The sequence below is a fragment of the Peromyscus californicus genome, unplaced genomic scaffold (genome assembly GCF_007827085.1).
Source record: "Peromyscus californicus insignis strain IS unplaced genomic scaffold, ASM782708v3 Scaffold_21__1_contigs__length_65335640, whole genome shotgun sequence".
Taxonomy (NCBI): domain Eukaryota; kingdom Metazoa; phylum Chordata; class Mammalia; order Rodentia; family Cricetidae; genus Peromyscus; species Peromyscus californicus.
Window position 1 is genome coordinate 28,311,285 of NW_026294514.1, and position 16,513 is coordinate 28,327,797.

The 16,513-nt window shown below is 49.5% G+C and overlaps 1 protein-coding gene across 2 annotated transcripts; it reads right to left on the reverse strand.

Annotated features, from left to right (window-relative positions):
* Nucleotides 1-4,711: 4,711 nt before the first annotated feature.
* Dnpep (aspartyl aminopeptidase) lies at nt 4,712-15,341 on the reverse strand. 2 transcript variants are annotated; one of them, XM_052749937.1, is made up of 15 exons: nt 15,212-15,341; nt 14,524-14,617; nt 14,353-14,441; nt 14,144-14,257; nt 13,774-13,899; nt 13,452-13,582; nt 13,164-13,239; nt 12,962-13,069; nt 11,914-11,991; nt 10,492-10,575; nt 9,344-9,504; nt 8,926-8,965; nt 8,731-8,832; nt 5,504-5,671; nt 4,712-4,855 (listed from the first exon to the last, which is right to left on the reverse strand). In XM_052749937.1, exons 1-15 carry the CDS (start codon nt 15,215-15,217, stop codon nt 4,805-4,807), a joined length of 1,428 nt encoding a protein of 475 aa, XP_052605897.1. In that variant the 5' UTR covers nt 15,218-15,341; the 3' UTR covers nt 4,712-4,804. The 2 variants fall into 2 exon arrangements, with proteins under 2 accessions (XP_052605897.1, XP_052605898.1); XM_052749938.1 differs by lacking the exon at nt 15,212-15,341 and adding an exon at nt 14,732-14,881.
* Nucleotides 15,342-16,513: the final 1,172 nt, after the last annotated feature.

Genomic DNA, 16,513 nt, shown 5'->3' on the forward strand with positions numbered 1-16,513 from the left:
AAAGTTGAGGATGCCATGTGTGTGCCTGCAACTCACTCAGGGGCAGAGAGACATGGAGACGAGGAAGATTGCTAGGTCTTCTCTGCCACCAGCCTGGCTTCGAGTTCAATGAGAGACCGTCTCCAGGAAAGAAGACCAAATGATAGAGCAGAGGACCAACCCAACGTCTTTGTCTGTACTCCACCACACACATAACCCTCTCTCTTCCATACACACACGACAAACAAAATAGAGAGAGAGCTGGGGATGTATTATAGCTCTATGGTAGGCAGCTTACTCAGTAAATATTAATCCCCAGGAATAACCAATCAGGACTTACCCCAATGATCCATGCAAATACATGTAAGGAGAAACAACCACAAAGAGTACATACTACATGATTCTATTCAGAACTCTAGAAAATGCCAACACAAAGTACAGTGGCTGCTTGTTTCCAAATAAGGAGGAAGAGGTGGATGGCAAAGTGGTACACTATGCCTGCTTGGCTTTCTATGGGGATGCTAGGGATCCACATTTCAACCCTTACACATGCACAATAAGAACTTTATCCACCGAGCTCCTGCCCCAGTCCTTCACCTGGTGTTTCCTTGTTGAATAACGTTGAGCCACCTGGATACTCTTGCTCATGAAGCTGCTATTCACACACTGCCCATTTTAATATGTATACTGAGCACACAGACATGCTCACAAAGGGCTGTGTTCTTGTAGATTCAGAAGACAATCCTTGGATAAAGATACCTACTGCTGGCATAACTAAATTGAGATTATTCAGTCTGAGAAAGAATACTCACAGACAAGATGGCCATAGTTTGGGGGAAGGAAAGCCAATAAATTAGAGCTGGGATATTATCAAGCAAGTACCACATTTCTACAATGTATAGACTTATGTAGTTTTAGCAGAACAATGATGAAGGCTTTGAAGAGGAAACTAGCCATGCACTTGTATGCAATAGATTTTTAACTATAATTTGTCAACCCCTTGTTTCCTGGAACAAAGTAGGGGGTGGGAAGAAAGAAAATGATGCTGGTGATACTTAAACTGTCTCCACTATGCAGAGCATTTTATGAACAGGTGATGTTTGTTTAGAATGATAATACTTTTAGGGAGCAATGCGTTCTGTGATTCCTTTCTTTTCTTTTAGGCCTAAGCTTAATAGAGAAGACAGAGTGCTTGAAAACCCAGAGAAATCACATTCTATGATGTCAACATTGCAAAAATAATTTTATAATATAACTTAGTTATTAATGTCATATATTTTAAAAATTTCAAAAAAAAAGATGCCTATCAACTAGGGTGTAGTTAGTGAAGGCTGTTGATATTTTTAAATGTTTTTAGTTTCATTGAGGTAAAATTTAAATGAAATCAAACTATACTATAATCCTAATATTTGGGGGACTAAGGAAGGAGGACCAGCTTGAGGCTAGCCTGTGGTACATAATGAAAGGCTCTGTCTTAAAAGAATATATGCCAGCCCAAAGCATACAATTCTATGAATCCTGACAGATATACATACTTGGGAAATTGCTACTACAAACAAGATACAGACTCTTTCCCTGAGCTATATGCCAAGACCTTGTCTCAAAAAGACCAAAATCAAACCAAACAAAACATCAGCTCAAACACAGTGATTCTTTGCCATTTTTTAAAAGATTTATTTATTTTATGGATATGAGTGTTCTATCTGCATATACACCTGCATGCCAGAAGAGGGCATCAGATTGCACTATAGATGGCTGTAAGCCACCATGTGGGTGCTGGAAACTGAACGTGGGTCCTATGGAAGAGCAGTCAGTGCTCTTAACTGCTGAGCCATCTCTCCAGCCCTGTCAACTTTTTTTTCAAGTGTATCTCACAGCTGTAATTTTCTTTTAAAGAAAAAGTTCCAAGAGCCTTTTGTCTGAATAACTATACACATAAAACCAGTCAGAGAAGTCACCAAGGAAGTGATGGTCACGGTTCATTATTGTTTGCCTTTTGATCTTTCATCTAAGTACTTCTTCTATGTTCTTTAAGTTAGACATTTATTTTGGTCACAAATGCAACCCAAATGTGAATAACAAATAGGATTTTTTTAAATCTCCCCTCCATAGTCCTATAGGTAGAAAAAAATTACTAAACGTCTCTTTTATCACATATTTGGCCATGGCTGCCTCACACACTCTAAACTAGTCTTCTGAAACCCTTACTGAACTGTAGCTCATCCAGTTAGAGCAATCCTAAGGAGTGCTTGATCTCATGGGTACTCTAAAGGTGAGGGTAGTGACTGGCATGGAGGCCACTGAGAGGTCTTCAGCAAACTGAGGACCACTGGGGAACTGTAGAGGCAAATTTTGTTAACATGACAGCAGGACAACAGGTCCTTCAATTAAAGCTCAGATACCACCTGCCGTGGCTTGAATGAGCAATGGCTCCCAGAGGCTAAGGTACTGAACACCTGGTCCCCGCTGCTGCTGCTGCTATTTGGGAAGGTGATGGAGTCTGCGGGAGGTGCAGTCTTTGGGAGAAAGTACGTCATTGGTGTGTGGGCTTTAAGCCTCTTCTGTTTGCCCTCTCTGCTTACGTCCCGTTGAGATGTGATTTCCCACCATGATGGACTGTCCGTCTGGGACCATAAGCCCCCCAAACACTTCCTTCTATAAGTTACTCCATCATGGTATTTTATCACAGCATAAAAAGGAACTGATATGCTACCCAGCACAGCACAGCTGACTCAACCATGGACAGTGGCCCATTTCTTGTTGCCAGGGTGGCTCCTGGTAAGGAACCATGAATGATAAAGTCACAGGGATCTTTCCCTGAGTGGAATCACACACACTACAGCCACCACAGAAAATAGACCTCCCCAACTGTAAAGGTTTGTTCCCACTGTGGAGTTAACAGCTGTCAACCATATCACAACCTACGGTTTACACCATCTCAGAATTCCAAAAGCCTTTGACTGCTTGAACAATTCACCACCTATGGTACCAAAGTCATCCACCATTTGCCAAGGCTAAGGCTCTCATGTATTCCTCCATCTTAACTCCAGCCACATGGGTCAAAGAGCTACAGTTCTGAAAATATTCAGTCTGACAAGCTTTTCAGCTATTTAGTCCACCTATTCTTTTATGGTTTTGTAATTGTGTATTATATATGCACTCCTGCGTGTGGTGATATATTGTGTACCCCAACAAACTTGCCTGAGGATCAGAGGACAGAGCCAGCCACTAGATTAGACACAGAGGTCAGGCAGTAGTGGCACACACCCTTAATCCTATCACTCGGGAGGCAGAGATCCGTTTGGATTACAGTGGATTACATCCACTGAGCAACAGCTCTATCCCCTGGTTTCATTATATTTATTTATTTATTTATTTGTTTGTTTGTTTGTTTTGTTTTGTTTTGTTTTTTGAGACAGGGTTTCTCTGTGTAGCTTTGCGCTGTTCCTGGATCTCGCTCTGTAGACCAGGCTGGCCTCGAACTCACAAAGATCCGCCTGCCTCTGCCTCCCGAGTGCTGAGATAAAAGGCTTGCGCCACCACCGCCCGGCTCATAATTTATTTTTACGTAGCGGATTGTGAAATAGTCTACTTATCCTGCTTTTGCTTCTTGAGACAGGTCCTATATAGTCCAGACTAGCCTCAAGCTGGGTCTTCTAGTCCGAAGCTCCCCAGTGAGTACTGGGGATGCAGACACGCTCCACCATTCACTTGGCTAAGCCTACCATCTTAATTCTTCATTCTACTGTGGCTTGTTCCCCATCAGTTCTGGTTTTGAATTTTTAAATTTATCTTCACCTTTTTATTATAAAATGACTTAAATGCATACAAAATTTGAATTAGTATAATCAATACCCATAGTCTCTTCACAGTCAATACTTTTCAAACCAACTGATAAATAAGTCTGTTTATACAGCACATACAAACACATACATGTTTTGCTGAACCATCTTTTTAAAAAAGATTTTTATGTGTATGAGTATTTTGCATACATGTATGTCTATGCATGACATGGGTGTACATGCAGTGTCTGTGTAGGCCAGAAAAGGGGTACTGGATCCCCCAGAACTGGAGTTAGATAGTTGTGAGCCATCATGTAGGTGCTGGGAACTGAACTTGGGTCTTCTCCAAGAGCAGTCAGTGTTCTTAACTACTGAGCTATCTCTCCAGCCCCATATCTTAACCTTTTAGAAGTCTGGGAGATCAAAATCACAGTGAATGAAAGTGCTTTGAGGAGTGTGACGCTGGGGCTGGAGGGACGGCTCAGTGTTTCTTCACCTGTTATTCTTGCAGAGGAGCTGGGTTCAGTCCCCAGCATCCACATGGTGGTTCCCAACTACAGCTCCAGAAGAACCAGTGCTTCTTCTGGTCTCTGTGGGCACCAGGCACCATGTGGCACACACGCACACACACACACACACACACACACACACACACACACACACACACACACACACACACGCAGACAAAACACTCATACACATAAAGTAAAATAAAGTAAAGAAAGAAGTGGTATGAAGTCCCCCGTCAACAGGAGCTCCTGGTTCAGGTGAGACACAAGGACAGCCAAACAGTACTTACCTGCATTTTAAGTACATGTACATTTGATCCCTTCGCTTTCTTTCTAGGAATTTATCTGTTTCTGCACCCCAACCTTCACCTCTGCTCAGGGTTCAGAGGTTCAGGCCAGGCTCTACCCCACCATGCAGCTTCTGAAAAAGCACAACAGAGCTGGAGTACAAATCCACTTTAATAATCCAGCATCAGCTAAGCGGAGATCCTCCCCTTCAGTCAAAGGGTGGAAGACAAGCCTCGCCAAAGGGCCTCAGTCCACTATGAGGTTGCGGCTTACAGAGGGGAACAGCTCAAAGAAGCCCTGAAGTGAGAGGCAATGGGGGAATTAGTGAGTGACCAGACGCCGGAGTCCCACCACTCACCTCCCGTCGCCCTCAGCTCTAGTAACAGCAGCATCAAGCTTTCTGCGCTTGAGATCCTCTCTTCCCTCAGCCCCTATCCCGCCAACCGCTTCCTGAGGCCTTGAAAATGAGCAGTGGTATAGCTGAGTGTCCTTAAAGGTCCATGTGCTAAAGGCCTGCTCACCAGCCTGTGGCATGATTGGGAGGTAGTGTAACCGTTAAGTGGTGGGGCCTGAAGGGAAGAAGTTAGGTCACTTGGGATAAAGCATACTTTTGAGGGGACACTGGGACCCATTTCTACCACAGCCCCCCTCCCGCCACTGACAACTCTCAGGGGAGCAGACTCCTCTACCTCATGTTCTCACCATGATATCTGCTTTATCACAGGCCTCAAATTAACAAGCCAACTAGCCATGGAATATCGCCTCTAAAACTGCGAGCCAAAACAAACACTGGCTTCTTATAGACTGTTTATCTCACTTACTTCGTTAGAGTGATGGGAAGCTGATACACAGACCCTTGTTGTTCTACATAATAGCACCATAGCAAACAGCTCCAGCACCAAGGCTAGCCCCTTAATGACGGAGAAGAGGGTCAGGGGGAGTTACCTTGAAAAGGGTGAGGGTCTGGAGGACTCCAGTGGTACAGGCTGTCTCCCGAATAGAGTGCATAGCCAGCTGGGGACTACCTAAGTCTAGCACCCGAAGCCCCAGCCGAGAAGCCAAGATAGGTCCAATGGTGGTCCCACAAGGGGAGTCATTCCGGACCATGAGGTCCTGGAGAGAGGAAGAGAGGTCATAAGCCAGGTATGCTCATTAACATCAAGGAGGAAGCTGCCCCACAGCCTCAGGGCTGGAAGATGATCTAGTTGTCTTTAAGTATTTAACAACACTGTTTTGTTACCCTCACACCCAACCTGAACCCTCAATACACACAGGAAAACACACAAAGTAGCTTTAATGTAGTTTTAAAAGCTACTGCTGGGTTGGAGGTGTGGCTCACTTGGCTGAGTGCTGGCCTAGCATGTGTGAAGCCCTGGGTCTGAGCCCCGCAGTGCATACTCTGGGCATGGCAGTGCACACTTGTAATTCCAAGACCTGGGAGGCAGAGGGAGCAGGACTTTATAGCTCTATTCTGCTACACACTCAGTTTGAAACTGGCATGGGCTACAGAAGACCCTATCGTAAAAAAAAAGGAAATCATAATATGATGCTAGATTTTAAGATTTTCTTTTAAGTATCAAACAGAACTATAAAATAAAAGCCAATTTTTGTCAAATGGGAATTACAGTATTAACTCATGATTTAAAAAAAAAAAAAACCTTTTTTTCTTCCTAGCAGACAAATCTGAGAAGGGAAATGAAAAAATGAGGCTGAAATTTAAATCTTAAAAGCAAGGTAACTTTCAAGTATCATGTCACAGGGCATAGGAAAAGGCTCTCTCACTGGTCAAAGTCACAATTTGACCATCACACATAATAATTCCATGGATAGCATTCACAATTTTGTTTGTTTGTTTTTCTAGACAGAGTTTCTCTGTGCAGCTTTGCATCTTTCCTGGAACTCACTCTAGCCCAGGCGGGCCTTGAACTCACAGAGATCCACCTGCCTCTGCCTCCTGAGTGCTGGGATTAAAGGTGTGCGCCACCACTGCCCGGCCCACAATTTTGATAGTAAAAAAGGAAAAGCAGAGAAACTAATTTGTAATGACATTTGGGATAAAACTTCACCTTGAAAAAGGTTATTGAAGGGAAAGAATGAGCAATTATCTTGTTTTCCCATTAAGAATTATCTTTTAAATTTTTTGTGTATGCACGCATGTATGTGCTATGGTACCTGTGTCAGAGGACAACTTGCAGGTATGAATTCTCTCCTTCCACCATGTGGGTCCCAGACATCAAACTCGGGTTGCCAGGCTTTGTGGCAGATGATTTTACCCACTGGGCCATTTCTCTGGCCCAAGAATCATCTTTCATGATAACTAATCAGCCTGGATGATGGGGGGAGGTTCTACTTCACAGAATGGGAAGGTAAAGAATGGGGTGGGGGGTTGTCAGTCAGTTCTAATGTAATTGCTGATTAAGCAAGGATTATCAATTAGTGTTAAAAGGGGAGCTCACTGCTTGTACAGCTACTGTCCAGCCAGTGTTTGAAAAGAGGTAACAAATGTATCCAGTGATTTAATTTTACAAAGTTTAAAACAAATGCACAGGAAAAATCTGGAAGAATATCTGAAACTCTAGTGATAGTTTTTTTCTTTTTTGAGACAGGGTCTTATGTATCCCTAGCTGTCTGGAATTCACTGTGTAGACCAGACTCAAACTCACAGAGATCCATCTGCCTCTGCCTCATGAGTGGGGTGCTGGGATTAAAGATATGTGCCACCATGCTGGGTCCTCTGGGTTTGATGTTGTTGTTTTGGGTTTTTTTGTTTTTGTTTTTTTTTAGATAGGGCTTCTCTATGTAGCCCTGGCTATCTCAGAACTCACAGAGATCCACCTACCTCTGCCTCCTGAGTGCTGAGATTAAAGGTGTGCACTACCATCACCTGGCAGAACCTGGTTTTTTTTGGTTGTTTTTGAGACAGGGTTTCTCTGTGTAACAGGGTTTCTCTGGCTGTCCCGGAACTAGCTCTGTAGACCAGGCTGGCCTTGAACTTGCTATGTGGCTGAAGGTGACCTTAAACTCCTGATCCTCCTGTCTCTACTTTTCATGAACTAGGGTTACAAATATGAGGTACCATACCTGGTTCAAATTTTGTTTTTCCATTTCTATTTGTCTTTTCTAATGTTCTAAAGTACACATGCCCTGCTTCTGCTGTAAACTATTAGGAAGAAGCCTACACTTCACAATACCTTAGGCTATAAATGCTCTTCTAAGGCCTCAGAAGCAAACTGGCACAGGTGAGCTTCCTCTCTTATGCCCCTGTTCTCAGTCCTGGCCTTCTCTCCCACTACTAGGCTAACTCATTCCCATCCCTCCGCTCTCAATCCTGGCCTTCTCTCCCACTACTAGGCTAACTCATTCCCATTCCCCCTGCTCTCAGTCCCGGCCTTCTCTCCCACTACTAGGTTAACTCATTCCCATTCCCCCTGCTCTCAGTCCCGGCCTTCTCTCCCACTACTAGGTTAACTCATTCCCATTCCCCCTGCGGATCTTTCTGTTCTTTCCCTCTGGCTATGATGATCTTCCGTGGATCTTCCCGGAGTACTTCTTTCTCAGTGGCTAGATCTCATTTCCTCCCAGAGGCTCTCTCTATGAGTAGAATGGTCTGACATTACACAGGACAGGATAGAGACAATATAGCAAAACAGCCCTGTCTAGTCCTGCCTCCACCAGAACTGTGTATTGTCTGATACTGGACCACCTTGGCCCAGATCCCTGATGTAGGACTATGAATGTACACACACAGTGTGACTGAGGACAATGATGGGTAATTTCAAGGCCAGAGGAAAAAAACAAACCGTTGGGGTTCTAGGCTCTCCAGTCCTAATAGTCCTTCTTGGTTAGCGTAGAAGACACAGGGAAAGTGGGTGATAGGTGGAAAAAAGGCAGGACGAAGCTACCAGGTGTCAGGAGTAATCCTTAGAGAAATCAGCAGTGCAGGGATCCTTATCACCCCACTTTACAGATGGGAACACTAAAACTCAGACAGCTTAGCAAACTAGGCTAAAGTCAGCACAACAAAACCAGCCATGCACCTAGCTCTGTACCACAAAGCCCTCATCTCATTTACTGGGACTCCCTCCGCTGAAGTCCACTCACTGGGGGCACACAGGTTTCTGTCTTCCTCCCGCTCCCTCCCCCAGGCCTCCCCAGAGAGGACACACACTCACCTGCAGGGGCACCCCGACTTGGCTGGCCACCTCTCGGATCAGAGCCTCCGACACTGCGTTCGAGGCGTACCGCTGCTTGTTGTTCACCTTGATCACAGGGCCCTGGGAAGTCAGGGGACAGAGATGACGCAAGGCCCAGGGGGACCACACAGGCCAGGGACGGCCAGGCCACCCCATCCTTGGGAAGCATCTTACCTTATGGAACAAGGGCCGGTGGTTCTCTTCATGCTTGTCCCTGTGAGAGGTGGTAAAGGTCAGGAGGGCACATTGCAGTGGGGGCCTGTCAACACCTCCACCCCTTCCAAGGCAGACAGTACTACTGGGTCAGGGCACTCTTTCCGACCCAGCCCTGCAGGTCCTCAAGGGCATTCAAAACAAACATTTCAGGCCAATGCTAGCCAGGAAAGCAAACAAGGTTACAGACAGAGCTTACCCAAGACACATACCCGCCTTAGGCAACACATGACTTTCACTAAGTCTGGCCTTAGGACAATCAAAAGGAGACCCCTAGAACCTCCCAGGAGATGGAGAAGCAGGCAGGACCAGGAACCAGCCTGTAAATGGGCTATGCTTGGCTCTCTAGCAGTGAGTACTGTCTGGTACGGAGACTCACGCATAGTTTGGGTGCACAGCATGGGCCATGTCTGCACTGATCATGAAGGACTTAGGTATGGCTTCCTCGAAGGCGGTCAGACGCTGAGGTGTGGCTGAGATGCGCCGTAGTATCAGCTCCGTCAGCAGAGACTGTGCTCCTTGGGCACTTTCTGACCCCACCTGGTGATGGCAAGAGATTTGACTCTGGAAATCAGAATATGGGCCTGGACACTGAGGTCAGTAAGAGGAGCCCAGTGTTCAGAATGGCCCAGTATCCTCCTGAGTCATTTGGTAGGGATTGGTATCCTTAGAAACTTTCCTATGCCCATCCAGGTCATTACTAAACATCTGACAGGGGACTGGGGCCAGACTAATTCCCAGTCATTTATAGTCTAGAAACAGCACTTACTGATGGGGTTTCCACGCTGGTCCCCAACACTTACATCTAGGGCTCAGCAGGTGCCACAGCACCCTGGGTAATTTCCCTTGATGCATGTGACAGAGACTGTTAGCTCTCCATGATATCTTTCATAACAGGAGACCCAAGCTGTAGCTATACAACTAACTACCCAGCTGGAGACATCATTCCCAGTCTTCCCTGTAGCTAAATGTGGTCACAGTAAGTTCTGTGAATGTAAGTAATAATGAATTCCATTTCTGGAGCACACTCTTGAAGACACAGGCATCTACTCTCTCTGCCCTCTCCTTTATTGCTGACTGGGTGTAGACAAGATGGCCAGAGATCGGACAGTCAAACACCCAGAGTAACAGACAAAAGACCTATCCTAACTGCTAACTGATCCTAGGGAGTTACATGAGAGAGAACTAGCTTCCTGTCAAGCCCACTACAGCATCTCAAGTTGCAGCCAAACACACAGCTGAGGGCCTACTATGTGCCAAGCCATAGACCTCAAAGGATGACCTGTGTAGTGCCCCTGTCCTTGGGGTAGCAATGTAGCAAGGTGCACAGAGAATATGGGGTATGGGATCCAGTTAGTAGCAGATCTATGCAGACCAGAAGGGAATAACATGTGCCACGGACACACTGGCAGCTCTCCTTCCTCCATCTCTAGGGCCCCAAGGGTGGCCCTGACTCACTCTGAGTCTGTCACCAGGCAGTTACTGAAGACTCCACAGAAGGACCTCTGCCCAGAACCCTCCACCTACCTCTTCATTGTCGTAGAGTGTGATCATGCGCACATGTGGTTCCCTGGCCAAGGAGGCAGGGGATGCACAGGAATCGATCAAAGCCTGGATGGGGAAGCAGACAGGGTCATCATCCCTGCCCTTTCGCTTCTTACAACTTGGTCTGCCAGTACCTGGGAGCGGCATGCTGCCCTGCCAGGGAAGTGGGCTGGGCTTTCAGCAACCTTTCTCTTAGGGCACTGCCTGGCAGTGGAGGGGCTTTCTAATAGGGTAAGTGAATCCACTCTCTCGGAACTTGGCTCTCACGCCTTCCCTTGCAGAAGGCAGGAGGACAACCCTGAAGACAGAAAGATGAAAATCCTGAGAGGCTTCTGATGGGCTTCTGTTAACAGCAGCTCTAGAGGTGGCCATGAACCCAGCTGGTTGGCTCAGAAGCAGACACGTGTTGTAGAATATTATTTCAAGGTGTGTTACTTTCGTTTATGCTCTGGAACGTTTGTTTAATGATGCAAAGATGCGTGTGATTAAATAAAATTCACCTGTGGTCAGGAGGCTGTACCAGCCGCTAGCTGACAGGAAGTGGTAGGGAGGAGCCGGGTGAGAAAGGGTTTATAAGGAGGGGCGAGGAGTGGCAGGAGGGATTTTTGGAGAACACGAGCAGGGAGAGGAGGTGAGCTACTTGCTATTGAGCCTCTGAAGAGCTGAATTCCACCTTAACCTTTGAGTCTGGAGTGCTTTAGAGGGAGAGAGGTTTCGTTAAGTTCCCTTTACAGCTCTGCGAGAGTTGGAGCCGGCCTAACCAGAGCTGCAGTTGCTGATTCAGATGCTGTGGCTTAAAGGGCAGCAACCACTTAGAAAACAACACACACGGACCCCAGTTCTGTAGTAACTACCCAAACCTATCTCCAACCACAAGCCAAGCAGGAAAAGGCAAGTCGGAAGGCAGAAGAAGGGTGAAGGGCGGGTAGAAGGCTGAGGAATGGCCTGACTAGGGTAGAGAGAAGGTGGAGACCATGAAGGTGAGCAGGAGGTTCAGACTGCCTACTGAGGTCCCAAGGAACACAGAGCTGAGAGGAGACTTAAGGCAGAGGCAGAAAGAGAAGCAGAAGGAAGTGAGAGGTACTGTCTTTCATGGTGGTGAAGACTTTCCTTTCAGGCGGTGATTGTTAATCTAAGGAAAAGTGGCAGACTGGGGGAGGAAAAGACGACATGGCACACCTGTCAGCTTTCTCATACCTCAGCCTCCTGGTCTCAGACCACACAGGAATAGTAATGTCAAGGCTGCAGCACTTGGGCCCTTCCCAGCCCAGCCCAGTGAAGGAAGGCCTGGTTAGGTAACCATCCCTGGCCACCTCCTGGGACTTGAGGGAAAAGCCTCCATCTCAACTCCTAACTCCCCATCTCTCGTGGGTATGTGCTGCCTGGAGTGCTCGGGCTCCTCACCTGCAGGGCGCAGAAGCAGCTGTGCAGATTGTCCAGTCGGGGAGCAAAGATGAACTCTTCATAGGCTCCACCCAGGACCTAGAAAGACAGGACCAACACCCTGACCTAAGTGCCCAGGCCCTCACCCATTTCTCCCTGTTCCCAAGGGCCAGAGCAACTACTCCTGACTGTTGGCTTAGGAAACTATCCTCGCTGTTCAGCTGAGAATGAAGGCCACGAAACGGTGACCTACAGCATCTTACCAGTGGGTCAGGTGAAGGGAGGGTTAAGTGACCACGCGCATACAAGCATGCGCGCGCGCGCGCGCGCGCACACACACACACACACACACACACACACACACACACACGAAAAAAAAGCAAGCTGGTGGTGGTGCACTTTAATTCTAGCACTCAGGAGGCAGAAGAAGACAGAGTTCAAGGCCAACCTGGCCTACAGAGCAAGTTCCAGGACAGCCAGGGCTACACAGAGAAACCTTGTCTCGAAAAACAAGACAAAATGCCAAGTAAAAGGAAGAAACCAGCTAACAGAAACTTAGAACTGAGGATCTAGATTTAGCAGTCTTCTACATTAGCAGCTGGGAGGTGTGAGGCCTCTTGCTCAGAGGCTCAGAACCAGTGCTGGTCAAAGCAGACAGGGAGCACACAGAGCAGAAACTGCAGACCCCACTTCACACCTCACACACTGAGGATCCAACCCTCCTAGAAATGAGCACCCCACAGCCCAGAGCTCTGCTTCCGCCCCTTTCCTATCAACAGATCCAGATTCCTGGCTTTTGTTCTCAAAGGTTCAGTCTCAGGGCACCAGGACTTCCACCCAGTTCCGCCCATTGAGCTGCAGGATCCCAAAGGTCCTCACACCCTAATCAAGTTCCCTTAGTTGGGTCTTGGTGGGATGGCGGGGGAGGGGGTTCTGCTTATCTGGGAACTCCTGAAAGCAGAGGAGGTAAAATCTACTAGGAGAACAGGATGAGACTGACAGAGGGGCTAAGTGCTGCAGGGGATATGCTGTGGTGGGCTGGCCACAATATCCTACAGCCACTCCTTACTGCAGGCTGGGTGTCTGCCAGGCAGAGCTCCATCTCCATGATGCTCTCAGGACTCAGCCCCAGATGGGTACAGAGCAGGGACATGAGGACTGAATGGTGCCGCTCATCCTGCAAGGCAGAAGACGTTGGAAGGAGGCCCCTTCCTAGGGGACTGGTCTGTTCCCACTCTGCCCACCCTCCCAGGAGCAGGAGAGCTTCTTACAGCAGCACTGAGAGGCCCTGGTTCAGGAGTCCCTTTCTCCAGCTCTTCCTGAACTGCTGTGGCAAGAATAGGGACTCTGTGGGGAAATGGGTTGAGAGAAGAGGGTAGGGCAGCCATGATTAGGCCTCTCCTTGTCCTCCAGTTTCCAGCCCACTCTCCAAATAGATAGAAACTAGATTCCAAAAGTGGAACTTGATGGTGGCCACTAAGAAGTGGTCCTCTGGGTCCAATGGGACCCCTGTCACCTGGTACCATACCCCACCCTCACAGTCCTTGGTGTAGACTCACAGGTGCATCTCTGTGTTGGGCCCGAAATTCTCATTGATATTTCTCTGCAGATGGATAGCCAGATGTGGGATGCGCAGAATGGGCCGCTCCACATGTACAAGTCGCTGCTCCAGCCGACCTGAAGTAGGGCACTATGGCCAACTGGCCAGGTCAGAACTGGGCACCTCCCAAATCCAACTGACTAAATCCCTCACTAACCCCAGAATAACCAAGTCTCCCCTTCCCCACGGGGACTCTTCACTGGTGCCCTGAAGGAATGTGACATTCAATCTTCCGGCTGCTGAAGTGAGAACCTTCCCAGTTCCTAGTCCCTCTATACCACCTTGATAATGACTCTTCCAGCCAAAGTCAGATCCCGGTCAAACCACGTGCTCCAGATTCCACCACCATAGGTCTCTACACCGACCTGGTGGAAGCCCACCTGGCTTCGCCGAGATCTGCGTTTCACCTGGGCATAGAAGAAAGAGAATGTCTGGATGACAACATCTGGAGGTGAGACTCAGGCAATTGACACGTTATACAGAGCAAGTATCACATCTGTTGGCTGTGGGAAGTGTGTGAGGAGGGCACAGAGTGGGTCTACCTTCTTTCCTATACCTGGGGATAGGGTGTTCCAAAAAGTCCCTTCTGAATCACTTCATTCCACAGTCCCCGCCACCTCCCTTCAGCCCAGCAGAGCCTTAACTCCTTACCCGGAGGCAGGGACTGTCCGTGTGAGCCCCAATGAGGCTGAAGCCATTGCCAGGAACATACTGGCCCCCCACAGCAAAAGCAATGATGGAGGAGGAGTTTCTGGTTAGGAAGTACTGGAAGAGAGAGTTGAAAGACACGGGTGTGAGTTGCTTAATCACATGGAACACGGGGCTTTGAAACAGCCTCTGTCCCCAAACTATCCTAGTACCTTGTTTTCTGGTAAGATATCCCAGCCTTCTGTTTCCTTGAGTTCGCGGAAGCCAGCCTGGAGGAGGCGGCTGCGACACTCTGCCACGACTGTAGAAAAAAAGGACTCTCATAGCGATGGAAGTTGGTCAGGTCACTCCCATTCCTAGCCTCCCTAACCCAGGCCACCTACCATGGAAAGGTGAGGGACTCCGGTTCACGAACTTGAGGAGCTCCTTGGCTGTGGCCTGGATTGCCTCTTTCCGGGCTCTGCCGTTCATGGCCACCTAAGGGGAGGAGGGGGCCGCTCAAGCTGCTGCCAGGTCTGGGACCACTACGGTCACCCGAGCTCCGAGGATCCACCCCGCCCCCCCTAAAAACGGGAGCTCCGAGGCTAAGACCTCTGCTTCCGCCCCTTTCCTAGGCGACAGATCCGGATTTCCCCGCTCGACCGCTCAGTGCTCAAAGGTTCAGCCCCAGGGCATCAGGACTGCCACCCAGTTCTGCCCCTCGGAGAGGCCGGATCCAAGAGGCCCGGGGCCCCCTAAACCCCATCCCACGCCCCGCCCAGCCGGGAGGTCCCGATTCGAACTGAAACTCCAGCTCCGCAGCGGTCCTCGGATCTGAAAACGCCACTAGCCGGCGCGCCGCCGTATCCGGAATCAGAGCACTACTTCCCCGGTCCCCACCCCCCACCCCCGTCCCAGTCCGTCACTGGACACCCCTGCCGGCCCCGGGAAGGTCGGGCCACCGCGGAGGGTTTCAGTTTTTTCTTGGAAACCAGAGTACGCTCGCTCGTCTCAGCGCCACGTTAAGCTTAGCTCCGAAAGGGGCGCGCGGCCGGGGTCGGGCGGGCGGGCGGGCGGGCGGCAGCCACCCACCTGCATGGCCCCGCTACGCTCTTCCCGAGGGGTTGGACTTCGGCCCGCCCCCTGCCTCTCCGCTCCTCCCTCCTCGAGCAGGCCTCGCCCTCGCCTAGCTGTGTGCTCCGCCTCTCGCCAGGCCGCACCGGGTCTCCGCCTCTACCGGGCCTCGCCCCGCCCCCGCCGCCCCGCGAGCTCCGCCCCCGCCGGGCCGCGGTCGGGTTCCGCCCCCGCGCTTCTCGCTCAGTTCCCATCAGGCCTCGTTCTAACCACGCGGACGGCTCCGCTCCAGTCAGGCCGCGCCCCGCCCCCGCTACTCCGCGAGCTCCGCCCCTGTCAGGACGCGTTCCGGTTCCGCTCCCGCCTCTCGGCCACTCCCCCCCTCCCCCAATCAGGCCGAGTTCTGACCACGTGGACTACTCAGCCCCAATCAGGCCGCGCCCCGCCCCCAATGCGCCACTAGCTCCGCCCCGTCAGGTCTACCTCTCCTGGCCCTGCCCCCGCTGCTCCTCTAGCTCCGCCCCGTCAGGCCTGCCTTGATAGGCCCCGCCCCTGCCGAGCCTCTCGCCCCGCCCCCATCAGGCGGAGTCCTCTGGGCGCTGACCGCTACGCCCTTCCCTTTGTCAGCTGCCTGGCGTTCAGCTCCAGGAGCATCCTAGACAGCGCCGCCCACTGCGGCAGCAGGGCCCTCTAGCGCCCTGGAGGTGTTAGCACAGCCGTTGACCTGTGGGTCCCAGGGGTACAATAAAAGAGGGCTCTGCACAGCCACCCCTATAATAGGTGCAGCATGGTTAATGGTCGTGGGGCACCATGAGCTTCTGTTATGATAAACGTGTTATGGCGTCTAATTCTGTTTTCCTATCCGTGTGATTTTACTGTCAGCATTTTATAGATGAACTAATAGAGTGAGGAGATTACCTGTCCCTGGTTACAGATGGCGCAGCTGGGCTTTGGACTCCATGAATTTGTTTGCAGAAGCCTGGAACAACTGCTACGGGCTTCGTAGGTCTTTTCTATCGTTCTTGGTTAAATGTTATGCTATCCTGTAGGTCTCTGAGGGACACAGAAGTCAATGACCTATTCAAGACCACACGGCTGTTTAAGTGGCCCGGGGATTTGATTTTGATATCCATGCTTCTTTTCTTTCTTTCAGACAGGGTCTCACTCTAGTTCAGTCTTTTCTGGAACTCACTATGTAGCCCAGGCTGACCTCATCTATGGCAATCCTGCCTCAACCTCCCAATTGTTGGGATTACAGGCATGAGCCACCACTACCGGCTCTTTTTACTTCTTAAAATGATAGAAGGGGGCGGGGGGGGG

Excerpts from the sequence above, each read along its gene's own strand:
- Dnpep (XM_052749937.1), bottom strand. Across the intron at positions 13,240-13,451 it reads CCCAACACAGAGATGCACCT|AGTCCCTATTCTTGCCACAG; the intron begins GTGAGTCTACAC and ends ATTTCCCCACAG. Across the intron at positions 13,070-13,163 it reads CAGGGCCTCTCAGTGCTGCT|GATGAGCGGCACCATTCAGT; the intron begins GTAAGAAGCTCT and ends TCTGCCTTGCAG.